The sequence below is a fragment of the Lagopus leucura genome, unplaced genomic scaffold, assembly GCF_019238085.1.
Source record: "Lagopus leucura isolate 7727_CA_CO unplaced genomic scaffold, USGS_WTPT01 Super-Scaffold_100029, whole genome shotgun sequence".
Taxonomy (NCBI): Eukaryota; Metazoa; Chordata; class Aves; order Galliformes; family Phasianidae; genus Lagopus; species Lagopus leucura.
Window position 1 is genome coordinate 6,263,672 of NW_024962280.1, and position 20,668 is coordinate 6,284,339.

Genomic DNA, 20,668 nt, shown 5'->3' on the forward strand with positions numbered 1-20,668 from the left:
TTGAGGATTAGGAAAAGGATGTTCCATTTCAGTCTCAAGGGTTATCACAGCTTCAGCAGAATGCATGGCTACAGACTAGAAAGTGAGGTATTTTACCAAAAGACAGAGGAAATGCCAAAATCCCCACACCTGCTCAACCCATGCTCAGCACTCACCACCTTCCTCCTGCTTCATCACACCTTCTCAGCAAACCCACCCTCACCCCCTGCATCCATGTCCCAGCAAGCTCTTCACCCTAAGCAGCCATTGGACCATTTGCATTATTTCCCCCTCTTTCTCTACCCACCTCTGCCTTGCAGGTTTGCATTCCCCATCTTCCTCCTTGCTAAGCAAGCCAGAGAGAAGTCTGGCCTGGCTCACTGAGCCCTGACAGAGATGAAGATGCGCAGACGTGTTATACACCAGCACACATGACCTCCAAGAGGTCCCCCTGCCTCGTTGAGCACCGCCACGCATGCCAAGCAGCACCTGCAGCCCATTTCGCCCCTCTTGCCAGCAGCAAAATGAGCAGAATGCACTTTGATTTTAAATAATGATTAATCTAGGAGACTTGCTACCTAACGGAGCTGCTGTCCCACATGGCGTGGTGAGAAACAGGTGCCATTTATATTGAGACATACGGCATGCCGCTGCCAGTCTCAATGGGAAGTAAATGGATGCCAGCTGAGCTGCTCAAGCCTATCCCAGAAAAGCATCCACAGTTTTTCATGGCTTGTCATTGCGCTCACTGTCTGCACTCTATCTCTAGCCTTAAGGCAAGACCAACTCCTTGCCAATACTACAATCGTGGCAGCTTACATACTTTCACAGCTATACTTTTCTTACTTGGTTGCCATACACTGCAAGAGTCGACAGGGGAGGTACATTGGGCAGTGTAGCCTGCACCCAGAGATGTCTGCCATGCCAAGGAAGGACTGAGCAGCTTAGAGCAGTTCCAAAAGCCCCGATTCCATTCCATGCTACATCATCTTGATTCCTTTCATGTCACCACTGGTTTATATCCATGCTTTGTAAGTGAGGTAAGCAAGCAGATTTGATCATCAGAACCAGTTACGTGCTTGCCCAGAGTTGCTGTGCAGTCTCCAACCATGGAGATCCTCACAGCTTGACTGGCCAAGTGACCCTTCACTGAGCAGGGCTTTGGGTTGGACAAGTTGAGAGGCAGATAGCCTGTACAGATTGCCCAATCCTTTAAATTAGAAAGGTAGGGCTGGAAATCTAGCAAGTCCTCTTTATAACTACCTAGCATGTGCTCTTAGTGATCAGATTGCTAGTAACACAAGAGCCACTTACCCCATGTTTTATCACAGAATTCTTACTTGAGACAGAGGTCCAGACAAAGTTTACTTCCATTCTTGCAGACTTCCAGGTGTTTGGCAATGCAGAATTGTAATAAAGCAGCGCAGCTTTAGTAGTTTACATTCATAGACACAGCATAAGAATGGCAGATATAAAATTTCCTGCCAAGCACTTGAGAAAACTAAATGACAATCAAACCAAAGAAAACACTGCAAGCATCCCATTATCAGCATCTGCCTGCCTGCCCATCACCTACGCAATGCTCAGAACTGAAACAAGGACATTAGCACATGGAGCGAAGGGCACCCGTTATCTTGAAGCATGAGAAGAGATGATTTTGGCACAAGGAGCCTGGCTGTGATGCAAAGCATATCAAGCTCCCTTGCATGACTGCCTTCCATGGCTTCATCACTTCAAACCCGGTTGGCTCAGGCAGCCCAACCAGCCCGACACGGCTGGTGGCTCCGTGTAGGAGGCAACAGCTCGAGTTTTGCTTCTGCATCAGGTCTGCTTCAAAAGTGCTTGCAGAATACTCAAGCCTGCAGGAAGCCAGGATCTGCAGAACTTCCCCACTGCACTCTGGGGACAATTCTGTAGACTCTGATTCCAGGAACCTGTCATCATTGGGGCTTTTACATGCCTGCTGTTTTCTGTCAAGAGGACAGGACTGTGCAACAGCAGTCAAGTCCTCATTCAGTCTCCTCTCTCAGGACAGTAGCAGCTGCTTCAAGGAACAAAAAAATCTGACTCCAAACTTGCAATAAAAAACACAACAAAGCATCAGAGCTGGAAATATTACTGTTAGGACCACGATAGCATGATTCAGTAAAAGAAAATTAGGTACAGCTTCACTGACAATTTTCCCGTACTGAGTAGATTATGATCTATTAAGGAGTCACAGACACTGGAAGAGGGCTTGCAGCTTTGGACATTTAAGACAAAGCTGGGCAGAGTGCAAGAGAATATCCTGGGGGGAGCAGCCCTGCACCAGCAGGAAGATGGATGAGATATTACTGACCTGATATTTTCCATCTTTAATTTCTAGAGCTCTATGAAATATTCATTACGGCAGGCCGACATGCTCTACCCTTAATGCTGCAGTCGGCTAACTGCAGACAATCTTCCTGCCGTGCTTCAAATCACATTCTGGGCTAATAAACTTGCCAATGAATCAATCAAATCCTGTTATGAGGTTAATCCTTGAATTGTTATTAGGACTAGAGATTTTTCTCAGTACGTTATGAAAAGTCACAGTGCAGTCATGAGAAAGAACAGAGGGACATTTATAAAGTTTATAACTTAAAACAACAATAATAAAAAGCTATGGGTTGCATTAATTTAATAAAGATGACTCTTTTCCTTTGAGAAACTCTCTTGCCATGGTTAAGTTACCTAAATTTAACTATCACCCCCTACAAGCAAGATCAGCAGTGCAAGCAGGGGAGCATGGCAGGACCAAAGAGCAAGTTAAGCAACAGCCCAGGAGCCAGGGCTGAGCTCCAGCAAGAGGTGAAGTCACTAGGAAAATCTGCATTTTCTCTTTGACTTTCTATTTGTCCTTAATTGAGGCACTGCCCCTGATGGAAGGTTTGTATTAAGTTTTCCTGTTGGCCTTTTCTTCTGTGAGTGAACACCCATGACTACTGAGATCATTTTGATCCCATACAAGCCAGATCTGAGCTGCCAGATATGTATTTACAGCAAGTCAATTACCCACCTTGCTGCAAGGGTATGTATGCCACTTAAGATGAAGAGGTGCTTCATCAGCTTCATTTTTGCATGTGTAAATTAGCAATAATAATGTATTCACCTATCTCACGAGGCTGCTGTGCAAATTAAAGCATTAATATTTGTACAGCACTTGTAGGCTCTCCAATGGGAAATTCTGTAGATGTACAAAATATTGAGTTTTGTCTGAGATAAATTTATTATTAGCTTAATGATATTGCGCTGTTATTATGAAAAGCACAATCATCTTGAGATTTTCCTGCTTGCCACCTGAAAACAGACACGGTATCTGGTTTGGAGTTGCATTTTTCTCCCTCTGATTTCTCCCCAGTGTTCGTACATACCCAAGTGCGGCAAGAATTACGAGGAATCCATGTCGATGGTGAACGTTGTGATGGAAAACTTCCGAAAGTATCAACGCTTCTCCTGCTTCTATGATCCTGAGGGCACTCAGAAGAACGTGATATTGACCAAACTGTACAGCTCCAACGTGCTGTTCCACTCGCTCTTCTGGCCCACATGCATGATGATCGGCGGCGTTGCCATCGTCGCGATGGTAAAGCTGACTCAATACCTTTCTCTCCTCTGTGAGAGAATCCAAAGGATCAACAGATAAGGATGAAAACTCCTCCAAGAGTTAATTACAGATAAAATACTGTTTTCTCATTCTTCACCAAAGAACCTTAAGTTTGTAACGTGCAAGTCTGTTGTAAGTTCCTTACTATATTCTTATAAGTAGAGCAATAATGCAAAAGCTGTTCTATATGCAAACATGATGTTATTATTATGCAGACAACCGAAAAAATTACTGTTTGTGTTGACGATCTTGTTTGATGCTGAGACCTGTACTTCTTCCCTTTCTACAGCCAGAATTGGGCTCAATGTGACCATTTGCCATACTCAGCCAATTGACTTTCTCAATGTAAAGGATTCTGGGGAAATTTACGCCTGGAGAAAAGGCAGCAAATGACTTGTGCATCACTGAGGTCTCACCTCTGGCTCAGCCCTGCCAATGGGTTTCTGGTTTTGCCTTGTTATTATTGGTTGCAGGGGAAAAAAAGTAGGGAAACAAAACAGGTTTTTTGTGAGCAGGTGGCACCACACGGACTACTGTGAGGCCAGGATGAGTATGAGTGTTTTCTGCCTAAGTAGGACTTGGCGATGCTATGTGTTAGCTCCCCCAGTTCAGAAGTAAATTTTACCCAGTGGTATGTACAGTCTTTTGCAAACACTTTGGAGTTTTATTTATTTTATGCTGTATTTTCCTTCTGTCTTACCAACAGCATCTTTGTCATCTGCAGAAGCTGTAGCCAAAAAAAAAAAAAAAAAGAAAAAAAAAAGAAAACCAACAAAAATCACCTTGTTCCATTTTGTACTTCAGTGTGAGCCCTGCTGATGGAGATGGCACCAGAACACCTTATGTAAAGGTTTATTACTCATTTGTCATGTATTTGCTACCATATCACTGTAAAGAAAAAGTAACACAATCAGCTATTTTTTCATTTTTTACTTCCAACTATTTTAGATTTTTTTACTTGATATATATATACAGATATATATATATATATATATAAAGAAAAGCTATATTATATCTAGTTGTGTATCAGAACTTGATTATGGGATGGTGGCTTTTTTGTTTTTACCAACTGAGAAGTGAACAATGTAACTCGTATTCATAACCTTCAGCCTTGGATAATATCATAACGTGGAGGAGCAGCACCGCAGGATCCCATCCAATATTCATGATGTTGTGTCAGGCAAAGGTCCCTATTGTTGTAACATCCGAAATGACAAAAATCTAATCCAATTCCACAGCTCTTATTAACTGAATTGTTAGGTAATAATCATAATACTTCTGGAAATCTCTCCTGACCTCAACTCAGTGTGCAGTTCTGGCTGAAGTGATTTCTGATTTAAAATGCCCAGGTGCAAGGATTTATTGGAAATATTCATGTTTTTTTCTAATATGCTGTCCTATCTGTCATTTATTTACCACAGGAATATTGCAGGTCTGATTTCACACACACACACACACACACACACACACAACAGTCACGGTTTCTGCATAATTTATTTTTATTCCCCGCATAGAAAACATTCCTTTTTATGCTGTGTTTAAAGGTACCTCTCATAGTTTCTCACCTTGCACTTAGCCTGAAGGACAAATGCAGGGCGTGAACTCACTGCCCAGTGATTCAAAGGAATCATTCACAGGCCTATCCAAGCCAAGAAACTAACATTTTTCCCCTCAAAAAGACTGCAAAGCAAATCTTCTGCCTCCTTCATCTCTATGTAAGTACCTTTCTGCAACATAGCATAAAAAATTTCAAGATATTATGAAACTTTACAAGTCACGCAGGTGTAACACGAGCTGTTAAAAAAAAAAAAAAAAGTTCTAAGCAGTGAAAATGGAGCTGCAATCTTGTAATCAGTAGTATAATTTTCCTTAGGTAAATAAATGCCTGAAGGGCGGGGGGAAGGATAATCAGGGTTCCAAAGATATGTAATAAAAATATTAAATTAAATCTTCTAGATTTCAATATCTTCTGCATTCAGATTTGGCTTGTTTCATTAGACTTTCCTTTATAGCTCCTGCAGCTAAGAAATGAGGAGTGCTGATGCAACAGGGAATTGATGAAGATTTCTGTGTAGAACATTTTCCGGATCAATTTGTGCAATTCACATGGATCACAGCAGATCTGGGCGCTCCCACCATCAGCAGGACCGGTGTGGCAAAATCTTTGTTGAGCAAAAACACTCCGTCCTCAGCCAAAGCTGACCCTTTTGGGACAAATTCAGGACCAATATAGCAACATGGCTCCCAGTTTTCTTCCTTTACAACATTGCTTTCCCTTCAAGCAGAGGGGCTTGCCCCGTGCTGGTGCTCAGCTGTCCCCCATTTACCCCTCTGCTACCACCCATGCCAAAGGGAGAGCCACGCTGCCAACCTCAGCTCACAAATCCAACATCACCCCAGGTCCATGCATGACAACCAGGCTGCCCATGTCAGTGCTGTTTGGTGCTGATGGAGCTCCTGAAACACACTGCACGCTGCACTTGCTGTCAGTGCTCCCTGTGGGTGACACACCTTGATGCTGCTGCTTTCTGTAATCATTTTGTTGACATTAACAGAGAGATCCGTGCGATAGCAAAATAACTTGAGTAATTGGATGGAGCGAGGTAAAACAGTAATTTTAAAGGGAATTAACTGCCTGGCACAGTTAACCCCCCACAGAAGCGTTAGCACTGCAAACACAATGTCGACAGTTCCTGCTGCCTCAAAGAGGAGTGCTTTGGTGGAGATGTGCTGCTCCTTTTCTCTACCACCATTTCAATATCATTTTGAGTAAAACTGATATTCTTGTAGGCAGCACAAATGAATGAGAAACATCCCCTATCCACACACTGCTCTAAGGGTGAACTTGAGTATTCACACAAACCCACCACATTGGAAAAGGTCACTAAAATCACCTACATCAACCATTACCTCATAATCACCACGCCAACTAAATGCATATGCTTCTTGGCACAACCATCTCACCCCACATCCAACTGGGGCAGGAAGGAGCAACTGGGGCTGCAAAACTCCCAATGGAAAAGCGTCACAGGAAAATGTCAGCACAGTGCCTGGACACACTGGGGCCCGCTCATGAAACTTAGGGTATGTGTAATATTGCAGATGCCACATTCACACAGCCTTTTAATAGGTATTTTCTTAATTAGATTATTTACTTCAGGTCTTATTTCTGTTCTGAAACCACTGTGAACTAGAAGTGTGACCAACCCTGCTGCAGTTCTCTGCAACTTGGCACTTTCCTGCAGACTTACTAAATATCACCAGCTAGGACAACAGAGAGCACAGTTGGGTTTAGCTCGTCTGTTTGAGCAGACATCTCTTTTATCTCAAAACGTACCCAGAAAACAATCAGTAGAAGTTGGAGCTAAATACAGAAAGGGGGCTCGGGAAATGAGAGAGCTGCACACCTTGAGAAGACACAGTGCCACAGTCGCAGATCTGGCACAAAGTCCCAAGGCAGGCTGGGGACACGGCCACTGTCCCCACCTTGGGGACTCACTGGTCCTTCATCATGGCCACATCAAAAAGAGAGCACTGTTAGCCAAAGGCAAGCCTTGTGTGTGCAAAGTGGGGTTCTTGGGCAGCACAGCAGCATTTGCTCACATTGAAGCATGCATCCCAAAAGCAGTGCCCAGCAGAGGCAGCTGGCATGCCACAAGGTACAGTGCAGCTCAGTGAAATGACTCAAAGCTGTGCCTGCTGTTGACCTGGTCAGGCAGGCTCCAGCACCTGTGTTACAGAAACTGCAGCCCTACAGCAATGCAGTGAAACCTCTAGTGGAAACTGCAACTTACCGCACCTTAAGAACTGGACAGCTAATTCCCCTTCTCATCCAATAATGCCCATACTAATAGAGCTTCAGCTTTCCAAGGGGACTGAACCAATATTTCTGCAGTAATGCAACCTTGCAGTCTCAGAACCTGAGCATGATAGCATCAGCTCTCCATTAGCTGCTGCACTGCTTGTCATCTATCATAGACCCAGGGAAAAGAACACTTTCTTGCTTCACTGAGCAACCTGAGCTTGTCACTCCCCAGCACTCGGAGTCCAGGAGGAAATCGCTGTTTGTGATGTACCCAAACATTTCACAACTGCATACAGACTCTTCTGAGGTGGTTTGGGTTATCTGGGGAAAAAGTATAAACTACTTAGTTTGAAATGTTTGGAAAACACAATGTTTCCATTTCTCAGTTTGACCCACTGCTGCCTGCTGAAATCCAGGAGAGGAGCAGCTTTCCTACTAGGGATGCTTGAGAAATAAATATAATAGTTCCTCTGGTGCGAAACAAAGCTATCGGCAATTGCTTGGTTCAGTGAATGTTTTGAAGAATTTATTTTTAGAGGCTGACTGGTGACACGTTTCTTCTCTTCCATTCTCCTCAACCATCAGAGGAGCATGGGATCGGTCACGGGGACACAGCCACCAGCAGTCCTCCTAACAAACCCCAGAGACATCACTGATCACAGCCATGAGTAAAGCAAAGCATCAGAGCCTACAGCACCACAGCACCAGGAGGGGAAGGAGAAAAGTAACATTTATCCACCATCACCAGGGTAGCAGTGGTGCAGCTGGTGGCAGCTCCCAGTGCCAATGTCCCCAGCAGCCTAGAGAGCTCCACTTTAATTGGAAATGCTGCCAGGTAAACTGACACCAGGCTTGCCTTCAGTTTGATAAACCCAAGATGTTTTGCTCCCTGGGGGCCAAACACTGAAGTGCTCAGATCCCCACTCAGCATGGCCACAGAGCTGGGTGCTCCCAGGTAGGTGCCGAGCAAGGAAAGAACACAAGCACTGCCAAACCAGATGCAGAATGAGAGAGCTGCCAGGCTCCATAGCACAGGATATATCCAGCAAGAAGGAGCCATGTTTGGGGCTGTGATGGACTTTGCTGCAAGTGAGCAATTTGATCAACCTCACTCAAAGCCTGATTTTCTGCTAACACTATCACACTCCATTTTTCACTCTTAACTCCAACACATCCTATTAGGGACACAGGCAGAGCTAACCAAAAGGCTTTCCCCATGCTAAGGAGTATCAAAATTAGAACTGCCATTAAAAGGAATTCAGATACTCTTCTGTCAAAACTGGGAGGCCTTTATTCCATCACAATTCTTCCTGAAGTTAAGGAAATTGAACCAGAGTTAAGTCATCAATGCCTTGCTTTACACTTGTGCACAACAGTACAGTCAGCTAGCAGAAATTCACAAGGCACATGATGCTTCTGATGTCCCTGCATTAGCTCCGTGCTGCTGAGCAGTCACCTGAAGGAGGGAGAACATCTGCAGTCCCAGATTTCTGCTGCCATCTCTGGCAGTCCTTCATCTTCAGCCAACATCATCCTGGCCACAAATAGCAGATTAATGATCTGGGAAATGTGTTGCTCTCTCATATCCTTTCCGAGTCCCCTCCCACCCCTTCTGGCCTCTCTCCCTGTGACGAGGTGGCCATGCTGATCTACACGCATAGAACAGCAGGAGAAGCAAAGCCCAAGAGCCATCTGCTTCCCATCAGAGTGCTATGTCGCTGGAGTCAGCACTGATCAAAATCCAGATGCCTGCCCAAGGAAGCCTTGGTGTCACCAGCCCTCTGTCTTGGGAGCTGACTGCCCCCCAGCAGCTTACTACGGACCCACTGCTACCACCCCAAGGATCCAGAGCTTGGCAAAGATTTAATCACCGCTCCAAGCCCAGAGTCATCCTTCTGTGCCTGCACAGCCAGGGATGGGCTCATCCTATGCTCTGTTGTATGGCTGACAGTAGCACTTAGACCTTTCCTCATGTCACCTCAGCTGAGCAATAAGCTTGAGCAACAATTACTTCCAGCCTTGGATAAAAAAATCTCCTGTTCTGATGCTGTTAAATTATGTAGAACAAGATTATAATTACACACACACAAAAAAAAAAAACAACCCAAACCATACACGTAAAAGAACATTATTCAGGTTGCAAAAGCAAGCACTCTGAAGTTTCAAAATGCCAGAAATAGAGCTGCCTGAACAGTTTTCATGCAGCACTGTTTGTATATATGCATTATGATACAGACTTTACCTATACAGTGATATACCACTTCTCCACTGGACACCCGGCCCTGAGCCAAGTGGAAGAAACTGAGTTTATAAGTCATTGCTCTACTTCTTTTTAATCCTTTTTGTTCTGTGTGCCTTCAGTGCGTGACAGAGATACTGTCAATTGCTGCTCATCCAGCAGAACCCTATATCTCCTTCTCTGAGGCTCAAGGCTCTCTCCAAAGACAGCCATGCCAGACCTGAGCAGTCTAGCTCAGAGGTGGGCACCAGAAGCATGCAGATTGAGCTATTTTTTGTGGCACAGTATCACGTAAAGACAGCTTCTGCACCCAGCGCAGAGTCAGAAGACATCTGATGTCCTTCAGCAGAGGATATGGTGAGGATGAAGAGAGGCTGATGGAGAGCCTCTCTGCCCCCAGAATCCCACAGATCCTTCTCCTGCTTGACTCTGCCAATGGCCAGGCTGGTGCAAAATAAGACTGCTGGGCTCTGCTCTAAGCTGAGCTGTGCCAGAAATCCCATCCACCAGTTCCTGTCACCTCTCCCATAGAGGTCTACCAGAACAGATCAAAGAGAATGAGACCAGCACACAGACTTCCCCTAAAGTCATAAGTCTGTCTATTCCTCAAGTGAAATATAAATCTACCAACACGGACTCAACAGCTACTGGAGGCCATGTTCCCCCAGTTCATCTGGACATTGTCTATAGGACAGGTCACAGAGAAGGGCGGTTGCGTGCATGGAAAGATGGGAGCTGGTCAACCGCAGCCATCAGCTCTGCACACAGACTGAGGGCTCTCCACAAGCCGTGACTGTCCCCACCATGATGTGCAATCAGTTCTCAGCCATGGTGCACATCGCCATGTCACAGCAAAATGTGGTGAAACACGATAAGGCAGTGAAAGAAATGAGGAGGAAATGAAGTAAAACTAATTGATTTACCTGGATTTTTTTTCTAAATGTTTTTCCCCATGGTGACTAATGCTTCACAGGCAGCAGAGACTGTGTCAGAGTCTATATCACTCACGTGTTTACTTATAATATCTCCAGCTTTTTATTATTATTATGCCTTTGGTCTGAATCTGTTAGAGTTCATGCTCACTGACTCCAAGATATCTCCAGCATAGGAAATGTAAAAAATTAACACAATCTCAATGTATAGCATACTTGCACCATGTAGTATCTCCTGTTCCTCAGGAAGCAAATAAGCATATGCACATTGTGAAACATCAAGCATTATAAACAGAAAAAAAAAAGAATTACATCTGCCAACTCAGCATGACAGGGTTCCCTGGCAAATAAGGCAATGCACTGAGACAAGGACTGTGCAGACATTCAAAGCTTGGACGTGCCCTCAGAACTATGAGTTTCAGTTCAGACCTGAACCTCGCTGCCCATTAGCTTGGCATGTCTCAAGAGCACAGATTCTGACAGTAGGTTCACAGGTTGCAGGACTGTTGCAGGCCCAAGAGGCACTGAGGCTGCAAGAAGAGCAAGTACTGCAAGGAACAGCCCTATCTGCCATGCTGACCTCTGCAGTCTCCAGGGCTATGTCCAGTCTAAAGGGGTGAGACTCAGACAAAGCACTCCTCTGACTGCACTTCCATGGAGGCAGCAAGCGCAAGGATCAGGAATCAGCAGAGCTCGAAGCAGTGCTCCAGAGCTGTAGCTCCACATCTGTGCATTCAGATGGCCTCTGGGTAGAAGTGCTGGCACAGGGACAACCTCACAAATCATTGTGTTTGCTTGCAGAAGTAGAGCCCTTAGCTGTACCTGTTGGTACCTGTGAGCGCACTGTCCTCACACAAATCTGGGGACTTTTAGCTCTGAAGTGGTTCAAGTCAGCAAAATATAGGCCTGGCCAGCAGAAGAGGTTTGCATTTAGTCAGGATGCAGCTGAAAAAATGAGCAATAAACTGTGCCGAGTTCAATGCGTCCCTGATTTGGGTTAAAGTCCTGCAACACCCACAAAAGGGCCACCGCTCTCCTGGACTGAATGCCATGGGGGGCTCATCGAACTGCAGCCCTTTCATGCATACTTTGGCAGGCAAATAATTAAATTACAACTCCGTTTATCTTGGAGATTTAAATCAAGTCACAAGTTGGCCAAGGCACAGTGCTGAAGGGTTAACACCAGCATTTGGGTGCTTATTTTAAGAAGAGCATAAAGCCCTGACAGGCCATAATTACAGTGTTGATAAGCAGGGAAAGAATATTTGATGTTTCAAATATCACATGACTAATTGGTGCTGGAACAGCTGTGCATGTAAATCGGGTGATGTGATGTGTGTGGCAAAGAGGAGGGGTCTCCACACCGAGTGCAGGCCTGGTACTGCTCAGCCACACATCCCCCCAATACCACCAGAGTGTGGGGCCACCTCGTCCTTGTCACAACATCAGGCTGAAGAGATAGGAGAATAACACATCCCTATTTCTGTTCTTTGGTCACCTTTTAGGATTGGGTTTCTAAGTGGAGCATTACAGATGCTCCACACACCAGTGTTGATATTTTTCAGGTGCTGACAATGACAACACTCACAAAATCCTCAGAGTATGCTCTGGTTTGCAGAGGGTAAGGTGGAAGGCAGGTTTCTTTTGTTCCAAAATCCACCTAGATTTCCTCATTCAGCACATCAACTGTTCTTCTCTCAGCTAAACATCATAGAATTATTACTCTTGGAAGACCACTAAAATCACTGAGTCCAACAATCAGCCCACCTCCACCTCCACATAATCACCAACCATGTTCTTAAGTGCCACATCTACCCTACCTACAGTATACAGGAAAACTAGTAGCCCTCCTGGTGCCACTGGAGCAAGGAACTCCAGAAACAACCACCACCAATTCCAGAAGGAAAGGAACAAGCCCTGGTGACACTACCAAACCTTCAGGCCCTCCACAGTGGATTGCTTCAAGTCAAGCAGGACATCATCTCCTTTTCCTTATGCTTCTTTCTGCACTGGCCTTTCCATCTCCAGCCAGTTGAGAGGATAAGTAAGTACAGTTCAAGCTATTGTTACTTAAGAAAGAGATATATATTTCACTGCTGTCTCCCTCTCCCCTTCCCAACTTTGCCCCTCCAGAGGCAGAAGCAATAGGAAGTGCATGAGTTTCTCTACCACGTGTTGCTTAAGAAAATCTTTTTCCTCTACAGTCCGTAGAACTATGAACTATTTTTCAAGTAGAGCTTGATGTGATAAGAGCCTTTAATTAGTAGATAAAAATGTGTGCACCAGAAATCGAGTTTGGTTTGATTTCTTTCTCTCTCCTTTTTTTTTTTTTTTTTTTCTTCTTAGGACACCTTAAGGAAAAAAGTACTTGGGTATGACTTCTTATGACCAGAAGTTTCTGATGTTCAGTAGGGGAAGCCATCTGCTCCACAGAAAGGGGAGGGAATGCCAGAGAGCAACGCAAAGGGCTGAGCACGTGGCAAGGTCAGGATGGGGCCAGTGATGTCCCCTCAGAAGCTGTCCACAGCCCAACACTCACAACAGCATTTACTGGTGCCGCATCTTCACAGTACTAACCCAAGGGCACAGTTCACAGCCAGATTTTAGAAACAAGTGATAGAACTCCTCCAAGGGCTCCTCCGTGTGGTCGCCCATTGACATCTATGTGCTTACACACCCAATTGCTGAAGGAGCTGCACCCCTTGCTTACAGCCTAGAACTACAGCTGGTGAAGAAATGGACTATAGTCCTAGAAAACTATTTCCACCAATAACCTGTTCTAGTCCCACTTACAGCATAACAGCATCAAAAACAATAAGTATATTTAGGTCTCCAAGCCCATACAGATTCATCTATAGCATGATACATACCTGGGGAGCGCTGCTGGGAGCCAGGAAACAAGCCAACATGCTGCACGCAAACCTAAAACCTCCCAAAGAACCTACAAGTGCTGCTTTAAGCACTTTTAAAGCCTAGGACTGAAGGCCCAAACTGGCCTTAACCATCCCAACCAGAGCCACCTGTGGCCCCCACCCCCCTGACCCCAGCAGCTGTGCTGGAGCTCCATCCTCCCATCTGTGTGTGTGCTCCTGGGCCCGATGTTGTCCTCCACATTCCTCACTCAGGGGGCTGCCATCCTCAATCTCATCCCCATCCCACCCTGGGGATGGCGCTGGGAGTCACGGTTTCACCTCTTCCGTTCTGCAAAGCTCAGCGTTTCACTCTAATTGTGTTTTGGCTAGAAGCTACAGAAGAAGAAAATGATTATGGGTTTTACTATCTCTTACAATTCAGCACAAGTGCCACGGAGCAGCTGTGGCTGAAATGATGGAGTACTTACAGTGCTTTTTTTTTTTTCTGTCACAGGTGTTTCTCTTCCACTATAATAAAGACTCACTAGTATCACACTAACAAATAAGTGTACATTGATTAAACCTACTGACACCTGGTTCCAAAGCCAGTAAGAAAAACAACTTGCAGATGACCCTCTATTCATATACTTAAAAAAATCTCTTTATTTGATATATATTATCTTTATGGTCTCTATGCCACATGCAGCAGCAGTGCAGGGGTTCTTGCTCCATGAATGTTATTGCATTGTGATATTTTCATCAGTAGCTCTCTGGGAGGTATATCTAGAGGTCTTTACGTGGAATCTAACAGAAAAAATGTTATTGTTTTTTTCTAGTATTTTCTTTTATTATTTCACCTCCCACTGGTAGTAGGATATATAATGCTGTACCCACTATGCATTTAAAACCAATATAATTTTTAGGAATCATTCTGGAGTTAATCCACTATGACCGAAGGTGAGATAATTTAGGAGTTCATTTAAAATACACTAACATTGATTTCTGACTGCTTTTCCTCCCACGGGGTCACAAATCAGGAGGAAAGCTGTCAGGCCCTGGCAGCACACCTATGCAGCGACTCTTCTATGAGATCCTAATGTGGGATCCTACAGCTCAAGCATTTCCTGCTTCCTTGCTTCCAAAATAACAAGGGTGGGAAGGAGAGAGGTTCCTTGGGGATGATTTTTTTTCTTTGTGTTAGCCTCTGTGTGAGAGGGAGGACATCAAAGGGAAGCAGTCAGGCAGTAGGAAAACCACCATGCAAGCGGCAGGGGGGAAAAAGGTCAGTGAGGAGACAGGCTTTGGTTTCATTCACCATGGTTTCTGTAGGTTACAAAGCCAAGCTTTGGGAAAGCTTGGGAAAAAAACCCAACAGAGTGAGACACAAAACAAGAATCCTAAAAGCAGCAGGATTTTTAACTGCAGCTGATGATCCAGCTCCCAAGCAGACAAATTACTTTGTGAGAAAAGTGGTGCAGCCAGCCCCTTTTCAATTACAGAAAGCTAACACAATCAGCTCCTATTCTTTTTAAATAGATCTGGTGGGTTTAAATGAATGAGCATAATATGTGGTCCATTTATTTTCAGGAACACTGCAGTGAAAGTTGCTTCATGGAATCAGTCCAAAAATTCTGACTAAAGAAAATCAATAGGAACTATCCACCTTTCTTTAAATAATAATTAAGAATAAAAGGTATTTTCTTCCTTAAAGCTCAATTCACTGTGGCACCGTTACTGAGCTTGCTTAAGACCCACTCAGTGTTTTTTATGGGGGCTTCTTTCAGCCGCATTTGCAGAAGCTCCTGTTCCTCAGGCTATAGGGTTAACTACAGATCTGCTTGAGGCTGAATTGCAAAGGCAAAGTTCATCTTGGAAACCAAGGGTGATGGCCTTTTGTTGTCACTCTGTGTGCGAGGGGGGGAATTAATGTCCTTGTTGCCTGTATCAAGGCACCAGTTTCCCATGATGTACTCCCCTGGTATGGCCAATCTGTGTTTGGTGTGGTTGAATTAGGAAGTCTGCCCAGCCCAGCCTGTGGCATTGCTGCCCATAGCACTCCAGTTCTGAGGCATTTGCTGTGGTTTGGGGACTTTGTGGGTTCACAGACCCAGCCATTGAAGTGCTGGTGCAAGTCGTGATGAAAGTTGTTCAGCACATGTCCTGGAAGAAATAGTTCTAATAATCCATTTGGTCTCTCTTGATTAAATACTTTGCTTTCATTAGGCAAAGAAAAGAGTCCCTGATGGTTTCTGCTGCATCTGTCATGATAGCACTGGGCAACACATTTGTTGTTTGAGATTTAAGAATGACTCACTGGCACTCTGGGACATGAGGTCCTCACCACCAGAAAGCAAACGGTTCTGCCAGCAATTTTCCCTCTCAAACACTGGCTTAGCTCAGCCATGGCTGCATGCAGCCCCACTCTCATCATTAGCAGCCATCAGCAGGTGGTTGTACTTGCTCTCAGAACAAGATTAGACGAGATGCACACTTCTGGCATTTATAGAAAGCTGCTCATTCTCCTGCCTTATGTAGCCTGGCTCCTTGTGAAGGGCTGTAGGAGGGTGCAAAACCTGGCTATCTTAAATGAAGATGCAGTTATTCTTTTCAACATCACGTATCATATATTGTTCTTGTATATCATATATCTCACAGACAAAACAGTCTCTGGAGTTGGTGGGGTAGGTATCTTAGATAACATGGAGGTTAAGATGAGAAAGTGTTTATACCAGACTTAAAAATGTATGACTGCTTAACATTAAATGGCAGTCAATTAAATTGAGGTAGAAAGTGCCCATAGTGAACAAACTCAGAGGAAAAGAACTCACTCTGCTGTATATGTTAATTTTAAATCACTGGACCTGTGTCTCTTCCAACATGACCAAGGATTAATCTTCATTCACATTCCAATGGAGATAAGTAAATTGCTTAAACAAAGTCATTTTTCAGTTTTCTGTGCTTTAGGAATAAGCCAGAACCCTTTTTGATGGAATGTATATCATAATTTTAAATGACTGCTCTTTAAAGTTCTCCTTCCAGGCTGGAAAAGCATCAGGAGGGAGGGGAAGGGGATTTCCCTCTCAGCACTGTACCCAGGCAAGTCCAGGAATCATCTCAGCTCCCAGCCATGAGGCTGTATTGCTCCCGAGTATGAAGAACTGAGATCTTATTTTCTTTTTGCTCCAAAAATTGAAAGGCTTGGGATAACATTATGAAATTGGAATCAACAGCCAAAGAGAGAGAACTGTATATATTTTATTGCAAGAGCTTTCACTGGGACATTAAGGGTATTTGCTTTGCAGCAAATTGTTACTATGTGTGGTATATGGATTTCTTTCAGACTCTTTTCATTCTCTCTCTATTAAAAAAAAAAAAAAAAAAAGAAAAAAGAAAAAAAAAGTGTTAACATTGCTCAGGAAATTATTAGGGATTCACTTTGTGGCATCTGAAATTAATGTAAATTGAAGGCAGTCTTGCAGGTGCCAAAGTGAGGTTCTGAAGTTTACTATGATGTGAAGCAAAGAAAGCTGAAAAAGCATGAAGATACTCATCAAAACACTCCATTTTACTGCACAGATTTTTCTATTTTCAAAAGGCAGCAGAGGTGAGACTATCATAGCAGTTAAATGGATGTTTTGTTGAGCTAGCACATATAGATAAATGAATCCTCACTGTGAGATGCGAGTGAACAAAGAATATGTTGGAGCTAGGGCAGCCCATGGTGCCCCAGCAAGGAGCCCTGCTCCCCACGCACCCAATCTGCTGCAGCTAGTCATAGAATCATTAAGGTTAGAAAAGACCTCTAAGATCACAAAGTCCAACCATCAACCAAGCCCATCATGTCCGCTGGCCACATCCCTCAGTATCATATCTGCACAGTTCTGAACACCTCCAGGGGCGCTGACTCCACAACTCTCTGGGCAGCTTGTGCCAATGCACCACTGCTCTTTTCCTAATATCCAATCTGAATTTCCCCTGGCACGACTTGAGGCCATTATCTCACGTCCTATCACTAGTTGATGTGCTCCACCCCACAAGAAAAATCCCAGTCCCATCAGTATTTCTTGATATTTGCACTTATTTACTGACACATAAATACCTGTGTACTCACAAATAAGTACCCTGCACCCAAGCCAGCAGCATACATTAATAGGTCACTTCAGGTGCTGTCCTTGTCAGGAGGGTCTTGTTATCAACTCAAAGAAAGAGGAAGGAGGGGGCAAAGTATGTGGGTCTGGGATTTAAGTAAAAGTGGTCAAAGCTCTGGCATTAATCTCCTATGGAACCCAGGGCAAAGCACGTATTTCTGCTTGCGTATCCCATATACAGAATTAATTCAGTTGTACCCAGTAGTTGTGAAAAATCAGCAGTCAAGAGTGTAAATAATGCAAACGTAAAATAGGCTTTGCAGTGAGAAGAAAATAGATGGCAGCCCTCGCAATCCTAGCTGAGGACAGATGTCTCCAGATGCCTCTGGGAGGGATGATATGAGAGAAGCCTGAGAGCCCCCGTACAAGACAATTTTCTATTCTAAGGCACTGGAAGTTTATAATGGCCCCAGGTGCTTTGGTTTAGATCATTTAGTCTGTTTTGCTAGCAAATATCACCATGTGCTGATAAGCTAAATTTCAGCAAACGGTGGTACAGTCAGCAGGGAGCCAGGTTTGCTCTACTCTTTAAGTTCATCAAAGCACATTCTTTTTTGCCTTTTTTTTTTTTTTTCCTTCTCCTTTTGACTGAAGTACTGCAAACACTTTAGATCACAATCTGAATAAAGAACCTCGCACAGCAAACACACGCTGCAGTCTCAGCACCCATTGCTGAATGGGCCCACCTCCCTTTGCACCTCCTCAGTATCTACATCAATTGCACTGTGCCCACTGCAGTGAACTTGGCACTGGTACGCAGCAGCTTTCCAGGCTGCGGAGCTCGAGCCAGTTATCATTCACTCCCAGGTGCTGTAATTGGCCTTAGAAACCTGCATGTCTTAATTCCTGGGCCCCAGCCCAGCTCTTGGTGGGAGCGCCAAGGTCACTGCAGCCCTCAGGGATCCAGCTCAGAGGGAAAAGGAGGAAAGGCTCCTTTTTCTGTGAATAAAATTGCAGTTCTGACACTCACAGGCTATTTGCTGGAGTGGAGCAGGGCAACAAAGCTGCCCCTCTGCAGGCACAGCCACCACATCCTTTGGTCCACTGCTGGGTCTGCCATTTTGGAGTCCTCTTCCTCCAGCAGCATGTTAGAGAGCCTCTGATGGCCACTGGGTGCCATCTAAAGCCCTGGATCTGGTCATGGAGAGCTCCGAGAACAGAGCAGGAGCTGCATCTCTACATTAAGAGACTGGTAGTGATTTGAGTGCTCATTAAGAAAGATCATTATTGACTGCAATGGGAGATGGACCAGGTTCTTACACGTCTATTAAACAGTGAGAAAGCAGTGAGGATGCTGTCAGTGCTGGGGAAATAACCATAATAATGATGTGCTGAAAAAATGCAGCTTTGTTTTGGTAGAGCTGCTACCTTTGACGATAGCAAGAACCTGTCTGGAAGAGACAGGACATTTTTATTTGAAACCGAGTATTGGGTTTACAAGTATCCTTCCCCAAAACCTAATGCTATAAGATTCCTCTTGACTCTCATTTTTACTTCTAACATTTCCTATTTGATCTATATCCCCCTTTCTTAATGGCAGAGAGGGGAGAGAAAGGGAAGGAGTGTGCAGTATCCCCTCTGTCCAGGTCCTCACCATGTAATGAGAGCTCCAAATCCATACAACAGGCCCTCACCTCCCAGCTGCAAAACCCACCTCACTTATCAACCATCATCCCAACAACAAAAACTTCTCCGTCTATATTGCCATGGAGCACACTGGCTCCCCAGAATGTTTGCTGGGATTATGAACATATATGACTCTACAGACACTGATCAGTGCAGAAAATCTCCATACTGCCTCTTCACTGAAGGAGGTTTCAGCCCAATCATTCAGGCTTCACTTTGACTTTCAAAGTTTGGGCTGGTATTTTTGTGATAGTGACAATAGTGGCTTACTAACACAGCACAGAAAACATAGCTAGTCTCTTCCCCTTCCTCTTCATTCTGTTCCACCCAGGGGCATTTGTGCCTTTGTGCAACTCTTATCACAGCCTTCCCTCACAAGAGATTGCCACTGTCAGCATGCATCATCTCCAGCACAATGGGGCAAGGGAAGGGACCAGCACATAATCATTCAATAAAGGGAGAAAAATGCAGGGCTAGAGAAAAAGGCTTAGATTAAATAATTCTTTGACATCCCTTATGTCTTCATCTATTTCTCAAAAGGCATTACGCGCAAAGCAGAAAGCAGTATTACTTTTTGTGTTAATAGAAGAGATGAATCATCTAATGCTATTCAACACTTGGAATGGAACTAATATTAAGGTTCAAGCTTCAGAGCTGGCTGCAAAACAGGCGGAGAAGAATCACACAAAAATTGTTGCCTTTTGAGGAAAGATCCACAGCCAGAGCCCAGGTCCGTGACACTCTAGCTGCCCAGAGAGTTGCGGGTGCCCCATCCCAGGAATGTCTGTTAGCAAAAAATGACAAGACCTTCAAATGGGATACAGGCACGCAGAACAACAACAGATAATAAAGAAGGAAAATCAGCTTACCCTGTCCAACAACCAGGGACAATTCCAGAGGAACACAATCTTTATCTAAAGAGAGATGCTGCATCCTCAGCTGCCAACCCTTAAATGAGGATGAGTAGGAGTGCATCCAGGCTCCACTTCTTCTGGTCACTTAGGAGCATTGCTTGCACCTGAGCTCCCTAGATTGGCCATGCCTTCTTACCTGGAGCTCAGCTATTGGTTCTGGCTGTGACCTGGCAATTCCACTGCAGTGCAAAGACCAGGTTGGATGGGCCCTGGGCAGCCCGAGCTGGTGGGGCAGCCAGCCCACAGCAGGGGGTTGGAACTAGATCATCTTTGAGGTCTCTTCCAACACAAGCCATTCTATGATCCTAACTAGCAATCCGAAATAGAAGCCTTAAACCCTTCAAACTTAATTCTTGGTTCCCTAATTGCTGAACTACCAAATGACAAAGCGTATTGAGGATTTGCATTGAGGGCAGTGTGGCCTTGCAGTTGTGTACCCAGTTTCTACAAGAATGATAAAACCCTTTGAGGGGTGCTGACAGGGTTCTCCCAGGCGCCCAGAGCACCTTGTTGGGCCGGCACCAGGCTCAGAGCATGAATAATAATGG

The 20,668-nt window shown here is 44.6% G+C and overlaps 1 protein-coding gene across 4 annotated transcripts in view; it reads left to right on the forward strand.

Annotated features, from left to right (window-relative positions):
* The window catches only part of LOC122185370 (calcium-activated potassium channel subunit beta-2), a 115,557-nt gene extending 110,046 nt beyond the window's left edge, over window positions 1–5,511 (forward strand). For all 4 annotated transcript variants that reach the window (XM_042881096.1, XM_042881100.1, XM_042881095.1 and 1 more), the window contains one exon: window positions 3,359–5,511. In XM_042881096.1, the coding sequence (XP_042737030.1) occupies window positions 3,359–3,643 (285 nt within the window). In that variant the 3' untranslated portion in view covers window positions 3,644–5,511. The remainder of the gene's footprint in view (window positions 1–3,358) is intronic.
* The last annotated feature ends 15,157 nt before the right edge of the window (window positions 5,512–20,668 follow it).